General features: G+C 43.3%; 1 protein-coding gene across 3 annotated transcripts; it reads left to right on the top strand.

Annotated features, from left to right (window-relative positions):
- The first annotated feature begins 303 nt into the window (after positions 1 to 303).
- Positions 304 to 20,556, top strand: tgif1 (TGFB induced factor homeobox 1). Of its 3 annotated transcripts, none has more exons than XM_033019589.1 (3): positions 304 to 718; positions 2,675 to 2,892; positions 16,883 to 20,556. In XM_033019589.1, exons 1-3 carry the CDS (start codon positions 703 to 705, stop codon positions 17,450 to 17,452), a joined length of 804 nt encoding a protein of 267 aa, XP_032875480.1. In that variant the 5' UTR covers positions 304 to 702; the 3' UTR covers positions 17,453 to 20,556. The 3 variants fall into 3 exon arrangements, with proteins under 3 accessions (XP_032875480.1, XP_032875479.1, XP_032875481.1); XM_033019588.1 differs by lacking the exon at positions 304 to 718 and adding an exon at positions 968 to 1,293; XM_033019590.1 differs by lacking the exon at positions 304 to 718 and adding an exon at positions 1,844 to 2,411.
- Positions 20,557 to 22,072: the final 1,516 nt, after the last annotated feature.

Here is a 22,072-nt window from a genome sequence, read left to right as displayed (position 1 = left end):
CCGGATATTAACCAGCGAGGCACAAAGAAACAACAACCACTTCAATTATAAACAGTTTCATTTGATTTACTTGTAACGAGTATCAGAAACAAACCCCCCTCCTCTCTCTCTCTCTCTCTCGTTCTCTTCCTCCCTGTGTCAAAATACACACAAAAAACAACTTTTTTTCATACGAAAAGTACCCAAGAACAAATCTGGATTGGATTGCCTGGGTGTATGCAAATAAGGATTTTTTTTTGAATGGGCTTGATGTCAAAAGAGGAGAGTTGTTTCTCTCGCTTTGCACAGCCTGGGTTTTGTGGGCGGACCCACCAGAGCCGAGGCAGCAGCTGTCAGAGAGAGAGAGCTGTCAGCTCCTGTGGAGGCAGTCAGCGCTGAGAGGCGAGACGAGGCGAGCCGAGCTGAGCCGAGTGCTTCCGAGCGTCAGGTAGCAGCGATGTGTTTACCTTTTGTTTGACTCCTCCAGCGAGCAACACGCTGGGATAGAGCGAGCACCAAGCGCCCACCTCGATACTTACAAGAAGTTGGTTCCACTCGACAGCACCAAACACACAAAAAAAACCCGTGATATTATTTGTTTCTGCTGCCTCGCTCCCTACTTTCTAACTTGGAAACTTGTTGGAAAAAGAGACTTGTTTTGATTTAACGGCTGTTTCCTCCTCCCCACCCACTGGTTCGCCTGGAGACACGTTTGTGGAGAAGATGAAAGCGAAGAAAGGTAGGTGAACGCTGCTTTACTCTGTCCACGCTGCTGGCACGTTGTCAAGTCATGTTCATTTCCTTCAACTATTCCGTCGTCTACCCGTTTTGTTATTTAATTAAGTATTTTATATATTTTTTTGTTAGTGGAGTTTCTGGAGGGGGGCAATCCATCGTTTGCCAACGAGAGAATGAGCAAATGTACCTTTTTTTGGTTGAAAAAAAAAGGAGGGTGCCCAGAGAGTTTAAAGGCTTTGTTTGAGGTCTCTCACCTCGTGGAAAAAAAACTTTCTTCCTCCTGTGACAAACCTCGCGTTTCCAATGACGAGCTTCGCATTACGACGTTTAATCGCGTTTCCCCCTTTCTCTTTTTTTTTAAAAGATAAAAGTTTATAAGTCCCATGGTTGCCACGAGTTTCAAGTTTTGTAGGTGAGGGGGTTTTCCCAATGATAGAATATGCACAGTGAGATCATACAACATTGAGTGATGCATTTTTTTTCCTATCGAAATGAGTCGAAGGCCAAGCATTGAAACAACTTTTCAAAAATCCCTATTGTACGTGGGCGGTATCTGGGAAATGATTTACAAGGACGGTTAGTTTCTGTTAGTCTGCAAACCCTCCACTTATTAAACACTCAACCGTGCATAACGTACTTTTGTTTTCTCCTCCATTCACTCAATTAAAGTCACAGTACTTCGAATTTCAAAGGACTAGACTGGCAAATCCAGTCACCATTTTGTATAAAGTGTGTTTAGTGTTCGGGAGATGGGATTCAATCGCGGTAGATTTGTGCATTGGGTTCTGAAGGATTTTTAAAAAAGTTATCCTGTTGTGGAATATGTCGGAATGTAAAACTTTTCACTCCCTCCCCCCCTCCTTCTCTTGAACTGTAGCCAAGTAAAAGAATGTTTGTGACAGGTTCCGCAGTACACTGTCTTTGCCGTCTGTTTCAATGGTGTTTTGTAAACGAAATTATGTAATTAACGAGAGGACTTTAAGATTCTTTTAACATGGAAAGCTGAAAGTTTTCGTTTTTTCATGGGGAAATTATTTATTTTATTTTATTTTAATCATTTCCTACTCCAGTCGCCCAATACCGTTGGTCGTCTTGTGAACAATATTAGAATGAGTTTTAGTTACTATTCGAATTTGCTTTCATTTAGTGTAACATCGGTTAGCAACACGTGTCTGGCGAGGCCACAAGTTTCGACTTTGATTTTTCAAAGCAGATCATGTAGAATGTGTGAAATGGAACTCCTCAACTGTCCGAATAACACTTTTTTTTAAATCCACCGGTATTCCCTTCGGTCGGGACTCGCTGCTAAGGCAGAAGCACGAGTTGTTTGGGGAGATTTATGTTCTTTTGTTCTGCACCAAACAGCTAATGGCTACTGTTAAGCGCTGGGAGCGGGCATGTATCACTTTACAAACTGACAGTCCCGATCGGATTCGATTCAAACTCAGCCAACCAGACGTTTTTCTCCATGAACAAGGGGGCAGAGCTTTGGGAGAGCTTGTTGCTTGATTGGAAAGTCCTGTGCGACTCACGGGGTAGTCTGAGGACAGACAGGGCCCGCTAAACACTATGTTCTTAACCATTACCGACTCGACGCGTTGAAGTCTCCAAAGGACGCCTCCAGCCATTTGTTATTGTTTGCAGAAACTCGGATTTTCCTAACTGAAATGCGTTGAGTCAGATCCCTCCCCTCGGTGAGTAGCCGGAGCTACTTTGGGAGATTAAGTGGGGACAGATAAGTCATTTTTAGCCAACAAATCGAAGGAATTAAAAGGCGTTTTTTTTCTTCTTTAAAGTGCAACAACATTGCCAATTGAATTGGCCGTTTTGATTCCTTCTCTGGCCCGCACGAAATTGACAAGGAGGCAGTGAATGTGTTAAGGGCAGACGTGCCGGGACATTGCTGCAAGGCGGGTTTCTATTGATCTGGTTTCTCCCTTCATTCCATCCTCCACAGCTATGGGGCCGGTGTGCGGCAGCGAGACCGACGAGGACGACAGCCTGGAAATCCCCCTTGACCTCTCCCACTCGGGCAAGCGGCGGAGACGGGGCAACCTGCCGAAGGAGTCCGTGCGGATCCTGCGGGACTGGCTTTACGTGCACCGCTACAAGGCGTACCCGTCCGAACAGGAGAAGACCCAGCTGTCGAGGCAGGCGCAGCTCTCCGTACTGCAGGTGAGTCCGTTTATCTACCCACTCGCCCTCCCCGGGGCCCCGCGAGCAACGAGGGATATCACCCGGGATTAAATCGTCTGCAATATCCAGTAGTTTTGCAGTTTACCCCCCCCCCCCCCAGCGCTGGATCTGCCATTCTACAATTTGTTGAAGTCAGCTGGCGATTGTAGAATTGCTCTGTTCAATAATGCAGCCGGGCGCTGTGTTTGTATGCGTTTGAACACTTGGGGTATTTAGTGGCACAACTCGCACTGTTTTGCCTTATTTGTTTATTATCAACCTGGGCTTTCCCCCCCAAATATGTTTGTCGTCTTTTGGCTGATGTGTTGTATGCGAGCTGTTTAGTTATCATCTGGAAACAGGCCTTTCAGCCCAACTCATCCATGCCGACCCATATGCCCCTTCTGAGCTAGTTCCATGTTTGACCCAGTGCCTTTTAAATGCTATTATAGTATCTGTTTCAACTACCTCCTCTGGCAGCTCGTTCCATATAACCAGAGTGAAAAAAGTTACCCCTCAGGCTCCTATCTTCCCCCTCACCTTAAATCGATGTTCTCTTGTTCTTTATTCCCCCTGGGTAAAAAGATTAAATGAAATCACCCTATATTTTCCCCCTGATGAATTTATACATCACTTGTATAAGATCACCCCTCTGCCTCCTCTTTTGCTCCAAGGAATAAAGTCCTAGCCTGCCCAACCTCTCCTATAGCTCAGGCCCTCAAGTCTTGGCAACATCCTCTTCTTTGGGGCAAGCTTTACAAAATATGACATTTGCAGAAGATATACCTAAAGTGCTGGAGTAACGCAGCGGGTCAGGCAGCATCCACACAAAATGGATGGATTACTTTTCAGGTCAGAACATTTCGAGGGGTCTGAAGAACAGTTCGACCCAAAACGTCACCCATCCTTTTTCTCTAGAGATGCTGCCTGGCCCAGAGTTACTCCGGCACTTTGTGTCAATCTTTGACATAAACCCGTATCTGCAGTTCCTTCCTACACACGACATGTACACGGGATGAACTTTACAGAGCCCCTCAACTAAGTGTGGGTAGGGTAAGCGGATGGTAGACAGTAACCATGCAGGTGTGAATGTGTGTTTAAATGAAGTAACTGTGCCATCCGTTTTTTAACCAACTTTGTTCTTGCATTAATTGGTGAGTTGTTTTGTAAAAACTGGCATGAGCTGTCATAGAGGCTCTGTGTTTTGTGGTGATTGTGGGACCAGAGTGTCTGGTAAGGGTTCTTAAGACACTGATTCAGTGACTGCAATGTTGTATATCTCCACGTCAGTCTGGTGAGTGAAGGGGAGCCTGCTGGTTATGAATCCGTGACGTGGCTGCACTCGGGCTGTTGGTAGTGCAAGTCGCTAGGCTGGGAGATGCAGTCAAAGTGAGCATTGTAAGTTGCTGCAGTGACATTAGTGTCAGTGATGGAGTAAGTGGCTTCTGTCTCCACTGTTCATTAAGCAGACTTTCCTCCTGAATTATGTTCAGCATCTTATGAGCAGCTGCAATTACAACCAGATGCAACCTTCCTGACTTTGTTCTCCTTTGAGCCCTTTTTTCCCCTCCACACGTCCCTACAATATAAAAAGAGCAGAGGGATAGGTGACGTTTTAGGTGAAGACACTTCTTCAGACTGAGAGCCAGAGCTGTCAGCCTGAAAAAGGATCTCAACATGAATCGTCACCTATTCCTTTTTTCTCTAGAGATGCTGCCTGACCCGCTGAGTTACTCCAGTTGTTGTGCCTATCTTCAGTGTAAACCAGCAGCCGTAGTTCCATCCTACATATAAAAAGTGCACGTTGGCCCATTGCATCTAAGTTAATTCACAGAGTGCCCCTATTCCCTCATTAATTGTCCTGTTAATCTATCTCCCTGCATACCCATCAACTCCCCCCTCTTTTTAATCTATCAACCACCTCCACACTGGGAACAATTTCAGACAGGTAATTAACTTACCTAGATGCATGTCTTTGGAATGTGGGAGGAAACTGAAGAGCCCAGGGAAAACTAGTCACTGGGAGAATGTGCAGACTCCAGACAGCTAGCACCCAAGGCCAGAATCAAACCAGGTCTCTGGGGCTGAGGCATCCAGCAAAAGGGTTGTAGATGATGCAGAAGCATCGGTGTCTGTAACCTGAGGTGCCGACATTAAATACAATGTTAATTGAACAAAGCATGTCAATATTGAATTAATATGCTTTATTCACAAAATGGAGAGTCAATTGACTTGTGAAAGCTCAAATGAGAACCAAATCAGCAAGGTTGCATCTGGTTGTAATTGCAGCTGCTTATAAGATGCTCAACATCATTCAGGAAGAAAGTCTGCTTAATTGGCAGTCAGAGTGAGGCCACATGCAAATTGGAGGAACATCACCTCGTATTTCGCTTGGGCAGTTTACAACCCAGCGGAATGAATGTTGATTTCAAGAGTCAAGAGTGTTTTATTGTCGTATGTCCCGGACGAGACAATGAAATTCTTACTTGCTGCAGCACAACAGAACATGTGAATATGTAAACATTGTATATAATGGGGGGGAAAAAGAAAAAGTTCAATAAATAACAAATATAGTGCAAATAGCAAATACTAATATAGTCTTTTGCAGTTCATAGCTCATAGCTTATTCGTTGTGTTTAATAGCCTGGTTGCTGTGGGGAAGTAGCTGTTCCTGAACCTGGACATTACAAGGCCACTGCATTCCTTTCTCCCCCTCCCCCACACTAGTTATCCTACTGGTTCCACTCTTCATGTCCTTGTATCCCTGTCGTTAGCACATCTTCTCCAGCCAACAATGGGCAATTGTGGACTCCACCCTTCCTGAGGTCATCTATTACTGGCCTTGTTATGTTATGGCCTTTACTCACCTCCAGTCCTCTCACCACTTCTATCTTTCAGTCTGAAGAATGGCTCTGACCCGAAACATCACCTGTTTGTTTTCTCCAGAGATGCCGCCTGACCCGTTGAGTTACTCCAGCATTTTGTGTCTATTTTCGGTATAAACCAAACATAAACCTTCCTACACCATTGACTTCCATATTCACCGTGAATAGTAATGCCGAGGAAAATTAACAAATAAAGTGATGTTGAAGCTTAAGAAGGAACGTTTTCATCTTGTATAGTATAGCTTGGGGAAATAACTAGAATCACCATGCATGCCATTAAATCTTTGCTATTATTTTTGGACCAATCCAATACAATACAATACAATACCGTTTATTTGTCATTTGAACCTCACATGAAGTTCAAACGAAATTTGGTTTCTGCAGTCATACAAGAAAAGAACCAAGACACACACCAACACAATTTACACAAACATCCATCACAGTGAATCTGCTCCTCACTGTGATGGAAGGCAAAGTCTTGTCTCTCCCCTGCTCTCCATTCCTCTCCCGAAATCAAAGTCAAAGCCCCCGGCGGGCGCTAGCAAGTCCCACTTTCACTTAAAGCCGCGCCGGGCGATGTAAGGCCCTGCCCTGGGTCTTGATGTTGGAGCCCCCGGCGGGCGCTAGCAATTCCGCGACCATTTAAAGCCGCGCCGGGCGATGTAAGGCCCCGCTCCAGGTCACTCTCAACCCCACAATTCGAGCGGGAGAAGGCGCCGTTGCCGGTGCCCCGCAAAGCAGTCTCCCACCGGGGACCCGCGAGCTCCCGGTGTCACCATCCACCGGAGTCGGGTCGCAGCAGCGCGCCACCGCAGCTCTCCACGCTCCGAAGCTGGCCAGCTCCACGATGGTAGGTCTGCAGCTCCGCAGGCTCCGTGACTTGAGCTGTCGTTCCGGTTGGAGGCCGCTCCACGGTGCTAGGCCCCAACGGCAACGGAGACCCGACAGGGAAAAGGTCGGGTCCCCGTACAGGGAAGAGATCTAAAAGTTTCCCCCGCCCCCCACACATACACAGTCAAAAACCCACCACAAACTATACACTCAACAGGACAATAAAATAAAAAAAGGCAGACGGACTGCAGAGGCCGCTGCGACGTCGGTCGCGCCGCCAACCCACTTTACTGTGTCCAGTCAGTCCCATCCACTTCCTCTTTCTACATAACCCTGCAGATTATCTTCTTTCAAGTACTTTTGGGGGAAAAAGTATGTTTTTCTTATGTGCCCCATTTCATCATTCTTAAGATCAATAAGTTCCAGATCATGAGCAAAATAAAAAACATGCTGGATGGACTCAGCGGATCAGGCAGCACCTTTAGAGGGTTTCACGTTAGAACACTTCTTCAGACTCTAGTCTAGTGGACTGTTTGATTGTAATCATGAATAGTCTTCTGCTGACCGGGCAGCATGCGCCGAAAGGGTTTTCACTGTACCTCAGTACACCCAACAATAAACTAAACTAAATTGAAGACGGGTCTCAACCCGAAGTCTGTTCCTCTTGCTTTGCTCAATATTCCAGCATCTGCAGCTTCTTGCATCTTCAGCCCCAGAGCCCAGAACCTTTGATCTGGTATTTTGTTGGTTCACATGCTTGATCAATGGTGTTTTATCATTAATGTTTTATTATTATTATTAATGTTTAGTGTTTTCTGAGTCATTCGTAACTGTCACTGTATGTCATGTTGTTATTTGTGGGCGAAGCACCAAGGCAAATTCATTGGCCAATACTTGGCCAATAAACTTACTTACAATGACTGTTGAGCAAAAAAGTTTTTTTTTAAATATAATGTGTGTGTCACCCTGAGTCTGTTCCCTTGGTCGTTGAGGCATTGTCTAATGTGGGTCTCTTCTCTCTGTTTACAAATCTCTGTCAAATCACCAGATTCCAGCATTTAGTCTCTTGTGCCTTCTTTTAACTTTCTTTGTTTTTGAAAACAACCGTTTCAGTTTTTCCAGTCTGATGTAGCAGAAATCCACCAGTTGAGACATTTCTGTGCCTTTCCTATGACCCTGGAATCCTTCCTAAATTGTGGTTACTAGATTTGGACACGTGCTCTAGTTGTGGCCTAACCAGTTTTACGAGGTTTAATGCAACCTTCCTGCTTTTGTACAACAGACCTAGAAGCATTTGTGCATTACCACTTTCTTAAAATGTCCTGTCACTGTCACGTGTATGCATTTATATGGAGCGGCTATGGACCCGAGTTTGATCCTGACTATGAGTGCCTGTCTGGACGGAATTTGTTCCTTCTCCCCGTGACCTGCGTGGGTTTTCGCTGGGTGCTCTGGTTTCCTCCCACACTCCAAAAACTTACAGGGTTGTAGGTTAATTAGCTTGATATAGTTGTCAAATTGTCCCTAGTGTATGTAGGATAGTGTTAAGGTGTGGGGATTGCTGGTCAGCGTGGATCCGTTGGGCCGACGGGCCTGTTTCCGCGCTGTATCTCTAAACTAAACTAAATATTCCTTTAGAACGGTGTTACTTTGTGTTGTTTCTTATTCTATCGCCTGCCAAAATCTATTGGTTTACAATTCTCTCTTAAATTTAACCTACCATGTGTGGCCATTCGGCCCTCTGAATTCTATTACTGTCATCCTCATTACCTGCCATAACCCTTTTGAGGAAGTTTGCCAGTCCTTCTATCTATGTAACTCCAGAAGTTGCCGACTCTTTCAATGTCCTTTGAAATGACCCAGCAAGACACTCAGATTAGCAATCATTGAGGAAAGGACAGTAGATGTCTGCTTTTCCAGTAACAAAAATGACGTTACTTTGTGATCATTATATTTGAAGATGTATGCACCGAATGCAAATTCTTTGGTTGGCTATGAGAAATGCAGTGGAACTCTTGAAGAAAACGTATAGACAAAAAGTAAATGTTCTCTAATTTCTAGAGTTGGTCCATAAGTGATAGGAGCAGAATTAGGCCATTCAGCCCATCAAGTCTACTCTGCCATTCAATCATGGCTGATCTATCTCTCCCTCGGAACCTCATTCTCCTGCCTTCTCCCCATAAACCCTGACACACGTACTGATCAAGATAGGACAGGTTTGGAGGGATATGAGCCAAATGCAGGTAGGTGGATCGAGTGTAGGTGGGACATGTTGGACAGTGTGCGCAAGTTGGGCCAAAGGGCCTGCTTCCACGCTGTAAGACTCTATGACTAAGTGGGGATGGGAAAGACAATAATGAAAACTGAAAACAAGGATGAGAATTTTAATTTAGGATGGTACATTTCGCAGGGAAAAGGAGCACATTTGTTTGCACAACAATAAATAGTTTATTGTGATTTTTTAAAAAGAATCAGTACTGGTGATTGGTGTACTAGTGTGCAGAGAAATAAGGTAGCTAGTTTTAAACTGGTGTGGCAGATGATTATTGAGATGCAGGATGACTTTGTAACTGACTACTACAAGAATGGTGATCAACATGTCATTGTTACATGGTTATCAGTACATATTAAAATGATCTTCGGGATTAGTTAATCATTTGTTGTTTTATTGCATTAAGAATGTTTTGCACATCCTTTTATCAACACAGCAGTGGATTGCGAAAGGACACAAAGTGCTGGAGTAACTCAGCAGGTCTGGCAGCATCTCAGGAGAACATGGATAGGTGACATTTTGGGCTGGGACCCTTCTTCAGACCAAAACGTCATGTATCCATATTCTCCAGAAATGCTGATTGGCCTTTTGAGTCACGCCAGCACTTTGTGTCCTTTTGTGTATTAATCAGCATCGGTAGTTCTTGAGGATCTTTGTTGTGCAGATTTCTGTATATGCGTCATCCATTGAGCTCCATACTTGACAACTTGTAGGAGCAGTATTAGGCCATTCGGCCCATCAAATCTATTCCTCCGTTCAGTCATGGCTGTTCTATCTTTCCCTCTCAACCCCATTCTCCTGCCTTCTCCCCATAACCCCTGACACCCATACTAAATATAATGTGGTTCTCCACAGAAAAATCGGCACCCCTCTGACCTAGATCATGTGGAAACAATGTTCCTTCATATTTTCCATGTCTATCTTTGTAAACTTTAAACCTCGATGTAGAGTTCCTATTTGGTTGAAGTGAGTAAATTGGACACTCAAAAAAATTGTTTTGCAAACTTAATTCACTCTCCAATTACCAAGCAATCTCCATATTATAAATTGTGTGGTTGAGTGGTACATGTTGCGATTTTGTGTGGTTGAGTGGGACTTTAGAACACCCATTTCGCATTTAAATATTTTCAATATATTTCCATAACACTGATTTACTTTTATGTAGTGAGATAACATCCTAGGATGCACAGGAGGAGTGTAATCAAGTTTCAATGGTGACTAGAAGCTTGGTTAAATGAAGAAGACCTTGGGCCTCCCTTGGAAAGTGAGAGTTGGGAATAGGCTGGGGTAATTGTAAAGGATTTCCTATGGATAGGATATTAATCACACAAGATGTAAATTGGTCGTGGCACAGGTGTTGGGAGATGGGCGCACACAATGTCAAGACTTGGAAGAATATTTCTGTAAAGTTGCAGCTTAGTGGCTGTGAGAACGAGGAGGGCATAGCTATGAAGTTGATAATCAAAGACAATAAACTGAAACTGGAGTAGGTATGCAAAGCACAAAAAGAATGACACAATCTCTTCCCCCATTAGCAATACACATGATTCTGCCGGTACTTGAAATAGCACAAAGGTCTTTTTGCACAATGTTGAAAGAACTATGCTGGGTATTGAATGGCGGAACAGTAAAAGCAATTTTGACATTACGAGAAGTAGCAGTTATCCTGATGTGTGATTCAGCATTGTCGACTTCAATGGAGAAGGAATCTCATCTGGGAGATGAGATGAGCTGAGGTGGTTGAGCTTAGTATTACACTGGAGATAAGAGTGCGGGCTGTATATGAGAACACCAGCATTGAAATTGTATAAACAGACAGACACCTGTGGTGCCTGGCACTGTGGCAATTTGCTCTGTGTTTTATTAATAAAACAAAGAATAAATTCTTCCCAAAAATATGTCTTCACCACCTGTGTGCGACCGAATTTAAATCATTAAAAAAGCTATGCGGAGCCAAACCTGTCAAGGGAGTTTGTTTGATCTGGGTGTGATGGGTCGTATTTCATACTTGCCCCCCCCCCCCCCCCCCCCCCGTCTGTGTTTATTGAAAATGAGTTAACAAGTAGTCAATAGTTTTCTGTACTTGAAGTACATAATTAATCAAAAATGCGGAGCCATGATATTCTATATTAGAACATCAGAAATATTAACACAAGTAGATAATTTCACCCCTTTTGGTTATTTATGCCATTAAAATAAGATAATGGCTCCTGCTTAAACTCACCATCACTTTCCTGCACTAACCCTGTATCATTGATTTGTGATCCCTCTGACTGCTAATGTATTTCAATGTTGCCACCATTAAAATAAGAAAGGCTTTTTTAATAGTCTCCAACCACATTAGATGGTCTTGTATTTTTACATATTCAATTTGCCTTGTTCGTATCCCTTAACTCAATCTCTATTCCCCCATTAAATGTTGTTGTATTCTCCTCCCAACCTAAACTGTCGCTTAGCTTTGTATCATCATCAAACGTGGATGTATTATGTTCAATCCCCTGATGCAAATCAGTCATGTTGTTGTGACTATTTCTCTCTTCTCCCCCCTCCCGCCTTCCCACCCCACCCCTGGTACTGATCCGTGGGGGTGGTGGGGGGGTGGTGGTGGGACTCCCACTATCAATTCAAAATTGCCCTGCTCTTTCCAATTGTTTTCTGTTCGTTAGCCAGTCCTCAATTCTCTGGTTACTCTGTCCCCAATTACTGGTGGCGCAGCAGTAGAGTTGCTGCCTTACAGTGCCAGGGACCCTGGTTCGATCCCGACTACGGGTCCTGTCTCTACGGAGTTTGTATGTTCCCCCCATGACCGCATGGGTTTTTTTTTTAGTGCTCCAGTTTCCTACCACACTCCAAAGACATACAGGTTTACAGGTTAATTGGCTTTGATAAAATTGTCATAAGGTCATAAGCGACAGGAGCAGAATTAGGCCACTTGTAAATTGTTCCCAGTGTGTGTTAGTGTACGGGGTGGTTGTTGGTCGGCACGCACTCAGTGGGCCAAAGGGCCTGTTTCCATGCTGTATCTCTAAACTATCCTAAACTAAAACTGCAATTCCATGTGCTCTTGTGCAGAGCTATGAAAGTTTAAATGCACTGTATTTGTTGGTTCTCCCATGTCTCCATGTCTGTACTGTTAACAATAACTTAAAAGATCAATAGATTTGTCAAATATGAATACACTTGCATGATTCCATGTTGACTGTCCAATTTTGTAATTATTTTCAGTGGTCTGTTATCACTTATAACAAATCCATACATTTCCCGACTATCAGGCTAACTGATTTGTATGCATCTTATTTTCTCTCTCCAATCCTTTCTTACATAGTATGTTGACATTTATTTATTTGTGACATGCTACATACTCTAATGCTATGTGTGATTCAACATAAAATAGATATTTCCTGCAGAGTTTAACCATCAAGAGTACTCTGTGCCGCTTAGTTACTCCAGCTTTTTGTGTCTATCTTCTGCTTAACCAAGCTTGTCCCAATTGCCTGAACCTGGCCCAGAACTCTGCACAACATTTCCTGTTCATACACCTGTCCAATTGTCAATTGTCCAATTTAATGTGATTAACCCCACTCCTACTACATCCGCTGGCAATTTGTTCCACTTACGCACCACATTCTGTGTTTTAAAAAGTTGCCTTTCTGGTACTAAATCTTGTCCTCTTGTCTTAGACACATGCCTGGTAGTTTTGGACTCCCCTATGCTGGGGAAAAGACTCTGGCTCTTCTCCTTATCTATGCCCCAGATCACAACACTTTTGTTTTCACTTTATCTGAGTTGTGCTGCTTTCTCCACAACTGCAAACCACAAAATGAGGTTAGAATTTATACTCTGGGGTTGTGTTTCCCAGGTGGGTTATTCCTATGCACTTCCGTAGATGCTTAGTTACTTTTGATGACCATGACCAATTACTTTTATGTTTTAGCAGTTCTTTGTGTGAGCTTGGGAAAGGAGGAATGCATCAAATATTCCATTGTGAGGGGACATCAGAGCTGAAAACAAACTGCTGGAGTAACCCAGTGGGACAGGCAGCATCTCTGGGGAGAAGGAGCGGGTGATGTTTCTGGTTGAGCCCCTTCTTCAGACACAAACGTTACCCATTCCTTCTCTCCAGAGATGCTGCCTGGCCCGCTGAGTTCCTCCAGCATTTTGTGTCTATCTTCGTATAACCAGCATCTGCAGCTCCTTCCTACCCAGAACTGTAAACAATCCTATCTTTGCGTAATGTCCTTGTACAATATGTATAATCATTGGTCACAACAATAATAAATGAGGCTTGAGCTGATTTTTATCTGCCAGTTGCTGTGTTCAATTTAATAGCCTTGGTGTATGTGTTCCACCTGCATTGTTGAATATAATTGAATACTGGTTGTGCTCAGACTTTGATTCAAAGCTTGCAAAACCTTCCTCCTGTGATCGGTTTTCGACCAGGTATTATGCTTAACCTTTGAGTCAACGTGGAGATGCACCGTTAATGAATTTTCTTTTTATTTTGATGAATGGAGAGGTGAGGAATACCGATAATTACAAAAAAATATTTTTATCTAGGTTGAGGAATAGTTTGTTGCAAGCAATATTAGTGGCATAATACTAGTCCTGCTTTGTGGCATAATTGTGTCCAAGTGCAAAAGAGATTTAAACTACCCATCAGTCTGCAGAATACATTCCTTCTATCCAGAGATGCTGCCTGTCCCGCTGAGTTACTCCAGCATTTTGTGTCTATCTGCAGTTTAAACCAGCATCTGCAGTTTCCTCCTACACAACAGTCAACTTGTTTTCAAATTATTTTGTAATGACTGGACTGAAAAGATGTCTTGACTTTGGAGGCATTTTTGTGCTGAGTAATGTGCAGTGACTTCAATGAGGTTTGCTAGTGATGCTTTGAATGCAGCAGCAAAATTCTAATCGTAAGCATGTTGCTCACTGAATTACGAGGAGCATTTTGGGTTATCTATAGGCATTGCAACATTACTGCTGCATGGTCAAAGTGACAGCAGTGCTGCAGTGACTGCGGACCACGTTATAAATAAATAAGCACGTGCTTCCTGTTTTTAAAAGGTCCAATTAATAAGTTGTAGAAGGCAAAAACCTCTGACTTTAAGCATATTAATTCATTAAAGAGGGGCAGTTGATTCTCAAAAGTCAAAGATCTTTTGTTTGAGCATTCGTGTTATGCAGCAGATTCACTGTCCCATTATCCCTAAACCAAATACCAGGATACAGAGTACCTGAGTCCGAAGAAGGGTCTCAATTCAAAACATCTCCCATTCCTTCTCTCCAGAAATGCTGTCTGTCCCACTGAGTTACTCCAGAATTTTGTATCATAACAGGTTAAATGTGCCTCATGAAAAGAACACATAAAAGCAATTTGGATTTAATTGCTAAAGCTATCAAAGTAGACAAGAAGGAAAACAATTTTTAATCCTTTAATTTTTTTAGTTTAGAGATACAGCGTGGAAGCAGGCCCTTCAGCCCACTGAGCCCACGCCTGCCATCGATCACCCGTTCTGTCCTACACACTAGGGACAATTTACAGAAGCCACTTAACCTACAAACCTGTGGAATGTGTGAGGAAACCGGAGCACCCGAAGGAAACCCATGCGTGTCACAGGCAAAACATACAAACTCTGTACAGACAGAACCATAGTCAGGATCGATCCGGGTCTCTGGCACTAAGACAGCAACTCTACCAATGCACCACTGTGCTGCTTTTATGTCATTCTGAAACCTGGGTGTCAAACCAATTATGAATCTTATTATTGAGCATTTCATTAAATTTGTAGCTCCTAATACCTGCTTACAACTGTGCCCTGTAGCTCCGATGGGTTATATTGTGCAAGGAAACCAGTTCCATGGCAGTTTACAAAAAAACAGTATAGCGCATAAAGAGGCCCTTCGGCCCACAATGTCCGTGTCGAGCATGATGCCAAGTTAAACTCCTTTCCTGCACATTTTGCTTGTGTGTATACCTTTTAAGCATCCATGTATCATGTTATAATCAACATTAGACTTTGTATAATTCGGTATGCTAGTTGATGTAGAACGATTCCCTTCTGAGTTTCTGCACCAAGCATTTTACAGAGTCAGACAGCAATGAGCCCTTCAGCCCATTGAGTTCACACAGGCCATCATCATCATCATCATTGGGAAATGGAAATCCTGCAGTTTTAAGCATTAAAATCTTCCCTGGTCTAGTATATTGCATCAAACACAGATTGAAGCATGCTACAGCCACAGTATTTTTAGAGATACAGCCCTTTTGCCCACCTTGTCTGGAACGACCAGCGATATACACACATTAACATTATGCTCCACACACTAGAGACAATTTACACTTAACCTACAAATGTATGTCTGTGGAGTGTGGGAGGAAATCAAACATCTTGGAGAAAACCCAGACGGTCATGGGGAGAACGTACAAACTCCATACAGACAGCATCCGTAGTCGGGATCAAACCCGGGTCTCTGGCGTTGTAAGGCAGGAATTCTATTGCTGTGGGTTTGATCCTGACTATGGGTGTTTGTACATTCTCCCCGTGACTTGGTGAGTTTTCTCTGGTACCTGGCTTCCGCCCACACTCCAAAGACATACAGCTTTGTAGGTTAATTGGCTTTGTTAGAATTGTAAACTATCCCATCTGTGTGTAGGATAGTGTATCCCTAAACTAAATCAGAAAAAACACACCATTCATACTTACAGTTGTTCCAAATAACAGGCGTGGCCCTATGTTTCTGATAGTGAAGTTCCTCGATTTCCAAACGTTTTCACCAAGCAGCGTGTTCTGTCATAAGGCTGGGAGTTTGTCTATGAGGTCCGGTCACGCTGACAGGCTGGGACTGAAGATGGATGAGCATCTGAAATGGAGACTTCTATAGTTTGATTTTCCGTGTAAAACTTAATGCCTCTGGCTACTTCAGACAGTGCTGGCTCCTTGAAACACTGCTATATTACATTTGACGGCCGTATTGAGATTAAAGTTGTACTTCAGTTTATTTTCATAATGGATCAAGAAATAGTTGCATAGGAAAGAACTGCAGATGCTGGTTTAAATCGAAGATATACACAAAATGCTGGAGTAACTCAGGCAACATCTCTGGAGAGAAGGAATGAGTGACGTTTTGGGTCGAGACCTTTCTTCAGACTGATGTCACACATCAGTCCTGACATCAGTCTGAAGAAGGGTCTCGACCTGAAACGTCGCCCATTCTTTCTCTCCAGTGATGATGTCTGTCCCGCTGAGTTACTCCAGCATTTTGTGTCTATCAAACAAATAGTTGCACACGGTGGGCGGGGAAAGTTTCAAGAAATGAGCTTTGGTGGGTTGGATTAAAACATGTAATCCAGTTACAATAAGAAAATATCCTGGAAACATTTATCAGGCAGCACCCTTGGAAAGTAACAGTTATTGGTTTATTTGATGAGTGTTCCCAGCAATTTATATATTTATATCAGATTTCCAGCAACTGCAGATTATTAAATTTTTATGTGATCCTTTCCTCTGATTTAATTCCTTGCCAGTCTGGATTTCTCCAACATTACCTTTTGACATGCATTTATTTTTGCTTACATGGAAGTGGATTTACATATTTAAAATGTTTTGGTGCTGCCTGCAGCAATGTTTTCTTTCCATTATTTTTGTAGTAGATTTCAGGAATGGTGGTGCAGCGGTAGAGTTGCTGCCTTACAGCACCAGAGACCCGGGTTCAATCCTGACTACGGGTGCAGTCTTTATGGAGTTTGTACATTCTCCCCGTGACCTGAGTAGGTTTTCTACGGGTGCTCTGGTTTCCTCCCACACTCCAAAGACGTGCAGGCTTGTAGGTTAATTGGCTGTGGTTTTTTAAAAAAGGGTGAATTATCCCTAGTGTATGGGATAGCACGTGTGATTGCTAGTCGGCATGGGCTGAGGGGCCTGTTTCTGCACTGTGTCTCTATAAAATCTACAGTTAAGATGTACACAACCTGATTATCCTCTTGCCTACTGCCTTCCAGGTCTGTAATTGGTTCATTAATGCACGCCGCAGACTGCTACCAGACATGCTGAGGAAGGACGGTCAAGACCCCAATAACTTCACCATCTCACGTCGCGGGAGTAAGAGCATGGAGCACACCCCCGTTCAAACGTCATCAGCGTCCAGTAGCTTTGTCCCGGACCTCGACGAGAGATCATTCGGCTCCACCAGCTCCTGCCCCGACAGTGGGGAGGCATCTCCGCGTAGCACCTCTTCCGGGGGTGCCCTCGTGCCGAGACCTTCAGTCATATGCCACACTACCGTCTCGACGCCGAACGACGTGCCTTTACACTACTGCCCACCGACCAGCCTAGAGGGAATGTCTAAAATGGATCTTTTGTCAAGTGCGGGCCTAATGAATCTCACTCCTGGATGCTCCAAAGATGCTGTCCAAATGGGCTCCCATCCACCCCACCAGAGTGGACTATTTAACACTCCTCCGCCCACTCCTCCCGATCTCAACCAAGATTTCAGTGGGTTTCAGCTGCTGGTGGATGTTGCGTTGAAGCGAGCTGCGGAAATGGAATCGCAGTCCAAGCCTGTGGCTTAGACCCTACCCATGCTACCTGTCAAACTGACCTGAGGGAAGAACACTACAGGAAAAGCTTGTTCCGTTTGGGGCAGAGAAAACAAACAAAACAGATGCTTTATGCAGCATGATGCCTTCTTATTTGCACAAGGGAATCCCAAAACTTGGCTTCCTATCACAGAATTGTCTTAACAAAAAAATTGCTCACATGGAGACTGTTGAACTCATGACTACTATAGTTAGATGAATCTTTTTGTTTTTTGTAGTTGTTGATAATGTGAGAATTTCCCATGATTATGTGATTCTTTCCTTTCAGTCTGTGCAATATTTAGATATACAGAGCCTCCTTATCACTCTTTATCATTCCTGCATGGAAATATGCGGCTCGTGCATTGTTTAGAATAACAGTTTTTTTTATATATATATAATTATGTATTGTCACTGGGGCTTGTTTCTAAATTGAGTTTTCCTTATTGCATTCAGTCTTTATTTCAGTATAAGGCAATCGACCAAGGACCCGGGGGGCTGAAAGTTTTCGGTCTGCAGTAACTCCTTATGTGTAGTAGACTTTGCTGGGCTTTCAGGTTCCACATGCAGTAGCCACAGTAGAACCTGCACGCAAGCATTCCTGACTCCTCCCAACTCTGACTCCCGCTCTTTGGCGTGAAGCCATCTGAACCTAGTCATGCTTCCCCCAAACTGTAAGGCTGCATCAGCACAAGAAATGATGACCAATAGAGAGGGTGAGAGCAGAGCCAGCCCTGAATGTTTGGCTCTGATCGCTGATATTTTGTATTTTATGGCTGGGCTGGCATAAATCTCAATTTAGCACAAAAGTCTTGAATGTACATCCGCTGCCTCGTTGATACATATGGTTTTGGCTGAGCTTGTGCATTTACTGGCACTCAATCAGAAGTCTAGGTCATTCCTCCATTAGTGGTGCAGTTGCTGGCTTGTTGCCTTTAAAACTGGTGTTGTGAGGTCTGGGTGAGATAATGACAGAAGGTGTGTGTTGTCAGTTTGCCACCTTCCATTGTTATTGTCTTGCCGATATTTGAATGGAGGTCTGTCACGTTTGAAAGCCATCGACGATGGCCGTTCCGCTGTGCTTTCTCAATTTTCTAGCTTGTAACTCACGAAGTTGAGACCGACTTTTAAGTGAAGGACTAGAACCGCTGTTACATAATGAACGGAGCTTCCAAAAGGCTTTTTTCCTAAACTCCTGCGCTGTTTACACCATTCATGGGAGGGAAGTGCTCGGGTGGTATTTGCTTGAGTTAGGTGGGAGCACAGGTGAAGCTGTGTGGAACATCAGGAAAAGGTTTAAATGTATCACAAGGAAGCTTTGACACTAGTGAGTATATAAGTGTAGCCACCCAGTGCCGGTTTTGGTTCCTGTCAACCCGACAATGCACCTTATCCCAAAGACCAGGCCCTGTTTTATACACATCCCTCTTCTCTTTTTGCAGTACTACTAGATTCCTCAACATGAAGCTCTGCTGATAATATTACTAAATTTAAGGGAATTTTTTTTTTACTAAACTTAGCTGCTGATCCTTAGCTTAGCAGTCATTTGAGAAAATCCTTTTTTACTTCCGGGCAGAATCCCAGAAAAAAAGTTGTAATAATATACCCTGCACACCATTTATTTAGCATGAGATGTGAGTGAAAATACAATGGGACTTGAAAATTGTCACGGATTGTTATTTCAACAGTTAGTTTAAAAACAATTCACCGTTGAATCCTGGATGAAGGTATATGAGCTGTATCTTGTGATTTTCCTTCAGCTGAAGAGAGCTATTTAAACTCGTCATTTCCTTCTCCTAATATATATTCTATCGGGTTTATATACCTTCTATTTCTATTCGCCTTTCTGTTTTCCGAGCAGGAAAATGCGTAAATTATGATGCTTTCGATTTTTACCATCTCGTACACCTAAGAGCTAGCAAAATGGTAAGACTAATGTAAACTTTTTTTCCCAAGTAGTTCTGTGAATTGGAGAAAGGGTTATGATTTTTGCATCAGTCGCCGATTTCTCGTGCAAACCGCGGTTATGTAAATTGACTGCTGTTCTGCCTGTGACGCAACTTGATAGCAGATTGTGGGGGTGGGCTACAAGTGTCCTCTGGTTGCCCTGGGCATCCTGTTGTACTTTGGAGAGAGCTCGGTGGCGCCTCTTAACAGAAAGAGTAGCAATTGAGCTTTTCATTTCATTTATTCATTTGCCCATGGGCTGCTGCTGCTGTAATTCACAGCAAGAATCGGGTCCTTCACCCCCCTCTGACCACTGTAGAGCAGGAGTACAGATGTTGGAGTTGTACCCTACCTCTCGAGGATGCATCCTGCAGTTATATGATTTTGTGAGGTCCTAATTTGGTGGGTTGGATCTTGCCTCCTGATCAAGTCAAAGATCCAGCAGTAGATTCCGAAACTGACTTTAAAAAGGGAATCTGGTCTCCATGTCTGTACCACCTTGAAAATAATTGTGATCGGTATGTTGGGGATGAAGTCTGGTTCTGTGACCTTTTTTTTTCGCTCTGTATAATTTATTATCAGTGATGTTGAAGTCCTAACGTGCTGTTAATGAATGACTTTTGAAAGGCAGCTGAATTAACGCACTGTTAACGTGACGGTCTCTGAAGCAGTCCTAATTTGAATTTCATCACTGGTGTAAGTCATCTCGCATCTTTTTTATAGTTGGTCAACAATACTGTGTGGAAGTGTATTTCTTGATGAAAATTAATCATAAATCTGTAACTTTTTAAAAAAGAAAAGTAGAGTGTCCTACTTTTAAACTAGATGTTATTTTTAATCCTTCGACCTAGAAGGTATTTGTACAGTTTTCATCACTGTGATCATTTTGAAATTGTAAAGAATGAGTGTAGACTGTACTATATGAACCTGGTCCATTTTGCATTGATGTTTTGCCTTATCGATGAATCGGGATGCAAAGGCCTGTAAAGACTGACTAAAGCTGCAGTATTCCTCTTTGCCTTGCCACTGGATTCTGCAGGCAGGGTTCTTCTCACTTCCTAATACAAGGTGGGTGGGGGCATCAGAATGCAGTTTCACATTGTACCCAAGTTTGATTAAAAATAATAATAAATTACTTTATTCCTTCCTAATTGGTTGTTTCTTCTCTATGTGGGAGGACTATCTGCCTTTGGGCCAGGAAAGGGGTCTGAACAATAGTAACAGGGTTAACATAGAAAGATAGAAAATAGGTGCAGGAGTAGGCCATTTGGCCCCTCAAGCCAGCACCGCCATTCAATATGATCATGGCTGTCATCCAAAATCAGTACCTCGTTCTTCGCCTTGATTCTCTTACCCCTAAGAACTTAATCTAACTCTCTTGAAAACGTGAATGTAGGAAGGAACTTCAGATGCTGGTTTGCACCGAAGATATACACAATGCTGGAGTAACTCAGCGGGAAAGACAGCATCTCTGGATAGAAGGATTGGGTGATGTTTTGGGTCAAGACCCTTCTTCAATCTTCAGGGTTGAGGTTGGGTAATGTGGCCTGAGTTGGCAAGTGTAGCGCAGTGATCATATGTGTGAGGGGTGATCCTACTCTAATAGCGTGAAGTTGTAATGAGTGCGCATTGGAAATGGTCCAGTGAGTTGTGGCCAGCATCACATCTCATCAAACATCCCAATCGGGGGTGGCACTACTGGTAAAGCATCTACCTTGCAGCACCAGAAACCTGGGTTTGGTCCTGATCTCTGGTGCTGTTTGCTTGGAATAATAACCACCTGGTTGTGATGATCAGTGAGATAGAGAAAACTGAAACAGTAAATAAAAAAAGCAATTAAAGATAACTTGCTCCCTTCTCTGGCTTGTGAACTCTTCATCCCTAATATTAAAGCTTCCGCTAACTCCACAACTGTAGTCGTGCTGATTCACTGAACAGTGCATTGAATCATTAAACGACATCCCATGTCATGAATAAATTTTGGTTGACTCGTACCATTGTTGACAAATAATGTACCTGTTGGTCAAATGAATCTTAATCACATAAGTGATAGGACCAGAATTAGGCCGTTCGGCCCATCAAGTGTACGTGATTTAATCATGCCTGATCTATCTCTCTCTCCTAACCCCATTTCTCCTGCCTTCTACACATAACCCCTGACACCGTACTAATCAAGAATCTATCACTCCATTGACTTGGCCTCCACTGCCTTCTGAGGCAAAAAAAATCCACAGATTCACCACCCTCTGACTAAAGAAATTCCTCCTCATCTCCTTCCTAAAGGAATGTCCTTTAATTCTGAGCCTATCACCTCTGGTCCTAGACTCTCCCACTAGTGGAAACATCCTCTCCACATCCACTTTATCCAAGCCTCACTATTCGGTAAGTTTCAATGAGATCCCCCCCCCCCCCCTCATCCTAAACTCCAGCGAGTTCAAGCCCAGTGCTGTCAAATGTTCGTCATATGTTAACACACTCATTCCTGTGATCATTCTCGTAAACCTCTGGACCCTCTACCCCGCCACACCACTGGGTGCTGTTGATCGCACTGTAAAAGGATTAGCTTGTATATAATTAGGAATTTTATTGTTGACAGAAACTTTGCCCCAAAAGTGTATTCCAAGTCTTTAAAGTGTCTCGACTTGTAATGGTTCCATACTTGGAGTG

The sequence above is a fragment of the Amblyraja radiata genome, chromosome 4 (assembly GCF_010909765.2).
Source record: "Amblyraja radiata isolate CabotCenter1 chromosome 4, sAmbRad1.1.pri, whole genome shotgun sequence".
Taxonomy (NCBI): domain Eukaryota; kingdom Metazoa; phylum Chordata; class Chondrichthyes; order Rajiformes; family Rajidae; genus Amblyraja; species Amblyraja radiata.
The sequence above is the reverse complement of the archived record's forward strand: the minus strand, read 5'-3'. Positions and strand labels throughout refer to the sequence as shown.

Bases quoted from the DNA above. Each gene is read 5' to 3' on its own strand.
- tgif1 (XM_033019588.1), top strand. From the start codon at position 1,209: ATGAGTCGAAGGCCAAGCATTGAAACAACTTTTCAAAAATCCCTATTG. The intron at 1,294-2,674 runs GTTAGTTTCTGT...CATCCTCCACAG, and splicing joins GGAAATGATTTACAAGGACG to CTATGGGGCCGGTGTGCGGC. The intron at 2,893-16,882 runs GTGAGTCCGTTT...ACTGCCTTCCAG, and splicing joins CGCAGCTCTCCGTACTGCAG to GTCTGTAATTGGTTCATTAA.